At 34.9% G+C, this 8,173-nt stretch overlaps 1 protein-coding gene and 1 long non-coding RNA gene across 2 annotated transcripts in view; both read left to right on the top strand.

Annotated features, from left to right (window-relative positions):
• LOC127746548 (uncharacterized) overlaps window positions 1-3,234 on the top strand; it is a 20,911-nt gene extending 17,677 nt beyond the window's left edge. Inside the window, exon 3 of the long non-coding RNA XR_008008265.1 lies at window positions 2,833-3,234. This is a non-coding gene — a long non-coding RNA (uncharacterized LOC127746548). The remainder of the gene's footprint in view (window positions 1-2,832) is intronic.
• A 1,439-nt stretch (window positions 3,235-4,673) lies between these two features.
• LOC107483885 (uncharacterized) lies at window positions 4,674-5,484 on the top strand. The gene is made up of 3 exons (XM_016104489.3): window positions 4,674-4,700; window positions 4,783-5,011; window positions 5,109-5,484. Exons 1-3 carry the CDS (start codon window positions 4,674-4,676, stop codon window positions 5,444-5,446), a joined length of 594 nt encoding a protein of 197 aa, XP_015959975.1. The 3' UTR covers window positions 5,447-5,484.
• Window positions 5,485-8,173: the final 2,689 nt, after the last annotated feature.

Here is an 8,173-nt window from a genome sequence, read left to right as displayed (position 1 = left end):
GGCATTAAACCACGTCGTATAAGATAACATATAAAACTCATTTGGCAACATATGTTACCTGCAGTGCATCTCATGCTTCCTGAAGGGATCTCCAAAGTTGAGAGTGCTGACATGGTAGAATTCATCACCTAATACATCTGAACCATACATGGCGATAGGATGGGTATGATTTGTAGTATCATAAACATTAACAATGACTGACTGCTTGCTAGCAAGTTGCTGAAGTAATTTTTCCACTAATGACTCAATGTCAAAGACCCCTCCAAGATACCTTCACAGGAATTAATAGAAAACATTAGAAAGCTTCTCTAGCAAGTCAAATGCAGTATGAATTGTGCTCTCAAATTCATTATCCAGTCCCCAGTGAAAAAGTTGCTTCGAAACTCTTAATTACCGAACTCGAATGACGTAAACTATGGTAAGTGTTTCACTAATCCAAGGGAACCCCTTTAAGTTTTATAAAACTGGAATTGTTTCATTGAAAAAGAATAAGACTTGTAAGTGTTCAAACACATTGAATGTACAAAAAATTTAAGTACACACCCATCAGTTGCTTGAATCCTTTCATGTGGGGTTGCATTTGATGGAAGTTCTTTCTTGTATACAGCAAATGTGAGGATAATGCCTAGACGATTTGTTTTGAGCAGCCTGAAGGGAGCAGTTAAGACTCCTTTGCCGACTCTCTTGCACGCAACACGTTTTCCCGGTCTTCCTGTAGATGAACAAGTGAATAACTTCAAATTTGGTAGCCATATATCGAAAACATCAAACGTGAACAATCACTAACAGTTAAGCATTCTGATGTCCACAAAGTTATACTATTCAATTCTCTATACTCCATAAGGTATCAACTCATGCAGATGAAAGAATAGGGAGAGAAAGAGAATTGAAAAAGTATCAATGTTGGAACATAAATAGTTTTGGGAATAAGCTAACAAGTGTTTAAGACCCCATAGAAGCCTTTAAAGCGAAACCTTGACTTCTCCTGCAAACATTAGAGCGAGACGTATGAAATCACATGGAAAAAAAGAAGACAAAACAAAGTTTCATTGGCTTTCATGACAATAATATTAACTTAGTAAGTATGTTGTTCTTAGTTCAAATAAATATAGCTACAAAAACACAGCAAATCAGTCTAGTATAGATTTAGCTACCATAACTGTGATTCCCAAATATCAAATATCAGCCTATAGAATAGTGTGATTAGATAAGTTATGAAACAAGAAAAGATTGAAATATTCAAGTAACCAAAATGAAATGGCCTGAGATTAGAATACTTGCATGTTTAATGTTCAAGGGAGAGTCAAACTGCATAGCCATATCCAAATTGTGAAAGGTTATTGTTTTAGTTTAGAAAACTAAATACTTCTATGATAAACCTTGGATGTAAATTCTTTTTCCTTTTTGGTTTAGAAGAAAACTAGAAATCCAAACAATAAAAAATGATCCTAAATGAGTCCTTCATTTTCTAATATGTTCTTCAAGTAATTATTTGCCATACTATAACATGGAAGTTCTTTCTTGTATACAGCAAAACGAATCAGTAAAGGAAAGAAATATAAATCAATTGAAGAAAAAAGAGTCTCTAAAATTCAAAGCATGCAGTTTTTCAACAGAAGAATTCCACTTTATTTATAACAGATTCATGATAAAAGATATTATAGCATCTCAATTGGCCCAAAAAACTCAATAGCTTATGGTAGTTTCATAAACAACTAACAGTTAAACATATGATTGATCTTCAGTAAGCTTTAATTCTTTTAATTTCTTGTCTGGAGATGTCTCACCAACACTTTATTCAGTTTTTTAATCTATTTTTCCACTAATCATAAATGTTACAACACTAAATGAACCTTAACATTGAGCAAAATCCCTCAAAAAAAATGTTGAACATAACAATAACAACACAATAAGAAAACTCATCAGAAGAAACACCAAGAACAAAAACAAAAAATAAAAACTAAGAAATAGGAAAAAAATCTCAAATCTTACCTCAGAAATAAAGGAAAAATGGCGTATGGAGGAGGTGTGGAAGGAGGGGCACAATGTGATTGTCGACGACAGCAAGGAACTCAATGATGGAGGAACATGCGACACCTCGGTTCGTGGCTCTTCAGATCTACTTCCAATGGAAGAGTGAAGGAACGGTCATGACTCGTGAATGAAAGCGAGGAGGAAGGGCAGTGGCAGAAACACAACGGCGACACAGAGAGAGAAGGAGAGCGCTCGAACAGAGGAGAAGGCTGTGGGGTTGCGAGGCTGTGGGGTTGCGGAGAGCTGCGATGGCTGATGCGGGGGCTGCGTGGCTGCAGCGGCGGTGGCAGAGACTGCGGTGGCTGCAGCGGCGAAGAGTTTAAGGGGATGAGGGTTCTCAATGTTTAAGGGATTAGGGTTCTCAATGGTTATGCAGAGTGTGAATGGAGTGTGAATGGTGTTCCAAGAGTTTAAGGGATTAGGGTTCTCAATAATGTTTCCGACGGAAAATTTAAATTACAGACGGATTTTTCGTCTGTAATAATTTAGTAAAAACGCAGCGTTTTGTCTATTTAATTACAGACGGATTTTCCGTCTGTAACCATTTCTCACTGAAAAAAATTAATTTTTTCGACAGAATTATAGACGGATTCTCTTTTCCGTCTGTAATTTATGCTAATCTATTTTTTTGTTTTCCGACAAAAAAATCCCTCTGAAATTTTGTCTGTATTTCAGTGGGATAAAATCCGTCGGAAATATCCGTCTGTAATAACTAATTTTCTAGTAGTGTTATATATAAACAGATCTCATAGAGTAATAGATCCAGGAAGTCTGCTTATTTTTTGTTTGCTTGAACAGGGCTTGAAGGATACCATAGTCAAGCAAGATCAGTCTCATGAGAACCAATCAGATATGAGAAGAAGAAAAAGAAGGCTATTGCTATTTTTTAAGGCCTTTAGGCATATCTATCTAGAGTGGAAGCATGTTATGATATTTCCTTTTTTTTTCTATCTTTTAGGTGATTATTCTTTACGTGAGAACTAGTTCAGGAACACAATTATCTAATATATTATTCTTTATTATTAAAGTTTAAGGGGTAGAACATCTTTTAGTTAATAATATCTGTTACATAGTGCTAAAACTATGTGGTTCAATGATTGTGAACTAGTAGCATATATGTGTTTTAAATTGGGAGGAATCCAATGATTGTATTTATTTCTTCATTTTACTACCTAGTCGGTCCCTTTTTTTAATAGTATGTTGTGGCTGTTCTTGGATTGATCATGTCAATGAACGGTGGGTGATCATTCTTCAATGAGATGTATGAAGAGCCATTAGAAACCCCTTTTAAAGTTGTAACGGTGGGTGATCATTCTTGGAAGGTGCATATTGTATATTTCTAATGTCAAAGTTACATTCATATCCCTTGAACTTTGTCACTTTTCAAAGGGGATTGGGTTGTTTTTCATTTTCAGTGGTTATCAGAGTAATTTGGTAGACAGATAGAGAGATATGGAGAGCCAGAAGGAGGATGAATGCCATGGTAGATAATGCATATTTTTTGTTGCTTGTTTTGGATAGAAACAAGCCACCATTTTTTTCCTCCCACTTGTAATTGATTTTTGATTTTTTTTAACCCATTGTCTCTGTTCCTATCTTAGAATATAAATTTATTTGTTATCCAACACTAGAGTTAATGTTAGGGAGTCAACGGTTGATATGCTAACAAAATTGATGACTATATGAAAAGCAAAATGGTGTCATTGTTGTGAGTCAGATTAATATAGTAATTTCACTTGCAAGTAATTGCAATAAGATCATAATTTTTCTGTTCAACGGTTGATATGCTAATAAAATGAAGCTTGTAATCTATCATTCACTGTCTTACTTGTATATATAAAGAATTAAATTCAACACTGCTTCGAGATACATGCTCTTGATATACTTTGAAATGTGCATGTTGTACCACTCAATTGTTTTTTTTTTCTTTTTTCATGTATATACTTTGTTCATTTTCAGAGGATGCAATCATGATTACAACTTAACAATTGCTTGTAACATTCCTTGATTTGATTCCTTGTACATTAATATTCACAATGAAATTTATAAATTGCATAAGTGAAGTCTATGTAAGCTTTATCAATGAGTAGAAACGTTGTAACAAGGCCATTGATGCTAAAAATTCAGTGTTTTATATGAAAATAATAGTAACAAAACATAGCTGAAGAATAAAAAAATGCTAATGCCATAACTTTCTAACACCAGAATTCTTCGTAAGAGATCTAACTATTCTTACAGTTAATATTTGACCACAAAACTTCTTTCGCTTTCTTTCAACAAATGACAAGAAATTCAATGGAAAAATGAATTGTTCTAGTTAATTCCAAGACGACAAATTGAATTTTTCTTTATGAGGCCAAGATCCACCTGCATCAAACATGAAGCATATATGGTTTTGTGACAATATCACTTGTAAAACTTATCAAGAAAAAAGTTGTTGCACGGGACCATATATTTGGTATAACTTAACAATACCTTGGGACCAAAGAGATCTCTGATGTTATCGATCCCACATAGTATCATCGTTGGCCTGTTTTCAGAGACAAAAGAACTTGTCAAAATCAATTTTGAATGAAGTTCAGTAGTTAGTTAATATGTTGTACTAAAATTTCTAGTGTTTTATTAGATTCAAACAGAAAATGAGTACCGAAACAAAAGAATTCATAGTAACTTTAACAAATGGTAGCATACAAAACCTTGGCTCAATAAAATAATTTTTTCTTACAGGTATAATTTAATGGTTAACAGAGTTTTGCTCTTGCTAGCTTTGCTTCTCGGAACCACCCAAATTCTTCAAGCTACGTATCAATCAACAACCCTTGCATCATTAACCAAACAACACTTTCTTCTTCATCACCTTCAATCCAAAACTCAGTTTTCAGTGTCAACAAATTGGTCCTCTCCACCTTGAAGCAGCTCTTGTTCACTGTCACATGGTGCAGAAGCCACTCCAACCAAGGACTCACCATAAGCTTCGGTAATCATCTATTCATACACATACAAAATTGTTGTATTTACCTATTTTATGTGTTTTTTTTTCATTTAGTAATTATATTTGTATTTGTGTAACATAGGTAATAATGAGGTTCATGACCCTTCATCAGCACCACCAACGTTTAGGCTCAACACAAATTCAAGGTTCTTTAGGAAGAAGAAAGGAAGCAAATTGATTGAGTTATGTGATGAATCATCATCAAAGATTGAAGTGTTTTGGGACCTGTCAAATGCAAGATATGAATCTGGGCCTGAACCAGTTGAAGGCTTGTATTTGGTGATCGTTGTTGACTCAGAAGTAGGCCTAGTCCTCGGCGGCGATGCGGCGGAGGAATTCACCTCAAAGAAGCTCATATTAGCACCAATAAATGAATCAAAACTAAGAATATTTGGACATGGGAAAGATCATTCAAGGTAGGACTTACTGCATTCTTTTGCATGGCATAAACAATTCAACCCGGTACCGCAGGTGTCATTAGACTTTTGGCACCCCTTACAAATATCTGGTACGTGAGTGTTGAAAGATATCCTTGCTCCAAACTTCAATTCTCCATGATCTTCACCATGTGAAGAACTTTTATGTGCCCAGGTATAATGGGAGCAGTTCAAATTTCGAGGATGAAAACCCATACCCACTTTCTTAAGGTCTTCAATAACTAAGCATGAATAAGGACTTTTCTCATGCTCTTCAGCACCTCCACATTTATATATGTGTGTGCAGTTTTTCAAGAGTGGCAAAAAGGGGTATCTTGTGGCAAAAAGGAGGAAGAAGCACGGACGACTAGACGACGATGGTAGTGTCTGAGAGCGACGGACGGCGGCAGTCCTTGCGGCAGTGGTGGAGAAGTTAGGGTTTCTGTTTCAACTTTTTTTTTTGATTTGGGGAGGAGCTGTTAAGATAGGGGTATTCAAAGGGTATTTTTGTCTAATCAAATAAAAGAAGGATGTTTAAGTCTTTTTATAAAATTAAATAAATAAATATTTTTTTATTTTTATTTAATTAAAAAGGTGTTTTAGTAAAAGTGATGATATATTATATATTTAAAAAAAAATTAAATGCTGACGTGGAAAATAAATTCCCCATGTCTTATTGTTATTTGTCCATATTTTAAACGTATCAGTACGTATGAATTTATCATCGTACCGTAGCAAACACCTTACAGTTTTATCTTCTAATCTTGTCACTTTCAAGTATCTTGTGCTACTAAAATGTTTTTGTAATACATGCGTATCATGTTGTATTTTGTTATGCTTTTTTATATAAAAATTAATTCATAATACTTAAACATATGGAGTGTTTTGGTGCTAAAATTGGATATTACTTTGATCCTTTTATTCGATTAATTTTGTAAAAAATAATAAAAAAATAAAAAATACAATAAACAAACTCAAAAGAAGTAAAGAAAAATTTTTTATACACTTTGAAGCTTTGGACACGCTTTGAGATTTAGGCCACGCTTTTAAAAGCGCGGCCTATAAAGCAAGCACACGTGCATGCGTAGTCAAAGAAGAAAGCATGCAATAAGTACCAAGGCATTATTAACGTTACTAAATGAAGCATCTGAAGCATGCATGCATAGTGGCGTTAGTAATTGTTACTAGCGTGAATTAAATGAAGCATGATATAAAGCATGGCATTAAATAAAGCATGAATGCAATAAGGCGTTAATTCAATGAAGCTACGGAAGCATATGATGAAGCAAGCAAAGCACTAATAATGCATGTGCGCCAATCAATGAAGCTTTAAGTAGCATGCATGTGTTACTAAACGCCAAATGAAACCAAATGAAGCAGGCGCCATTCAATGGTAACAATTGAAGCATGCATTGACGTTAAGGGAATGTTGCTAAGACGCCCAGCATGCATGCACAAGGGAATGTTGCTCCCAGGGACGTTCATAATGCCGTCTCAAGATCCAAGGACGTCATTCAGCATGCACAAGAAGCTTCAGGCCCCCAAGACGTCGTCGAAGGCGTCTTCAACCCAGGGACGCCCTTCACGTGCTGGACTCCTCATGCCCCCTCTCCAAGACGTCTTCGAAGGCGTTTCCAATACCTCACACGTCCCTCACTCCATCATGTTCAAGGAAGGCTTGTGAGCACAGCGCTCCTAATGGCGCCTCTCACTCAGAGACGTTTGTCACGGCCTTGGACACACTCCAACGCTACCGTGCCGGCACTCGGACTTACTCAACCTCTTGAGCTAAGACCAAGTCAGTCTAACCCTCAATACTTAGCAAGAAAGCTAAGAACACAAGAGAACACAAGAGAAAGGAAGCTTTGGTGGAAGAACACTTTATTGCTCAAGTGTGGTTACAAATGATTCACACACACCCACACTAACTCTTACCTCCTATTTATAGCCATCCACCTCCTCAATGGATGGTTAGGATTAAATCTAATCAATGGTCTAGATTAATCATCTAGAACCTTCTTTATAAATATCTATCCTACTACTACTTTCTAAATACTTCTAGATTGTTCCATACAACTCTTCATACTTTTATATCAATCCACACTCTTCTAGAATATTCCATGATCTTCTAAAGTCTTCTAGAACCTTCTAGAGTATTCCAGAACCTTCTAGGACATTCTAGAACGTTCCGGAACCATCTAGAGTATTCTCAAACACTCCAGAAAACTATACAAACACTGTTAAATCTAACCTTCTAAAAATTTACCGTGACAAATGGCTTTCAATCATAATCAGGTGCCCCAATTTTAATTCTTTAGTGAAATTTCTTGTTGGATTATGCGAATCTTTAAATATCAAAACATATATTTTGATTATTTACTCATTTTTCAATTAATCTTAGTTACTTCTTAGTTGGTTGGATAAAGTGCGGTATGATTTTAGTATTTTATCAGAGTAGTATTATGTGAACAGGTAATTTTCAACTAAGTCTCTTATTAATTGATCCAAAGTCCTGCAAATTTTTTGACTCTCTTGTTCATGTAGTTTAATTGATATATTTATTAGTAGTTTTCTGTGACAACTCTATCACTTTTACGCCGTTTTTTTATAATTGATATAAATTTGACCCACTATAATTTTTTTAATCTATTTCTATTTTCATAATATATAGAAAAAAATCTCACTATTTTATAATGATATTATATTAATTATAAAAATAATTAAATAATAA

Source organism: Arachis duranensis, chromosome 4 (assembly GCF_000817695.3).
Source record: "Arachis duranensis cultivar V14167 chromosome 4, aradu.V14167.gnm2.J7QH, whole genome shotgun sequence".
Taxonomy (NCBI): domain Eukaryota; kingdom Viridiplantae; phylum Streptophyta; class Magnoliopsida; order Fabales; family Fabaceae; genus Arachis; species Arachis duranensis.
This window is presented reverse-complemented; position numbering and strand designations above follow the sequence as displayed.

What these genes read in the sequence shown, in the direction of transcription:
- LOC107483885 (XM_016104489.3), top strand. Translation starts at nt 4,674, where the DNA reads ATGAGTACCGAAACAAAAGAATTCATA. An exon ending in CCGAAACAAAAGAATTCATA is followed by an intron (nt 4,701 to 4,782) that starts GTAACTTTAACA and finishes AATGGTTAACAG; the next exon opens with AGTTTTGCTCTTGCTAGCTT. An exon ending in AGGACTCACCATAAGCTTCG is followed by an intron (nt 5,012 to 5,108) that starts GTAATCATCTAT and finishes TGTGTAACATAG; the next exon opens with GTAATAATGAGGTTCATGAC.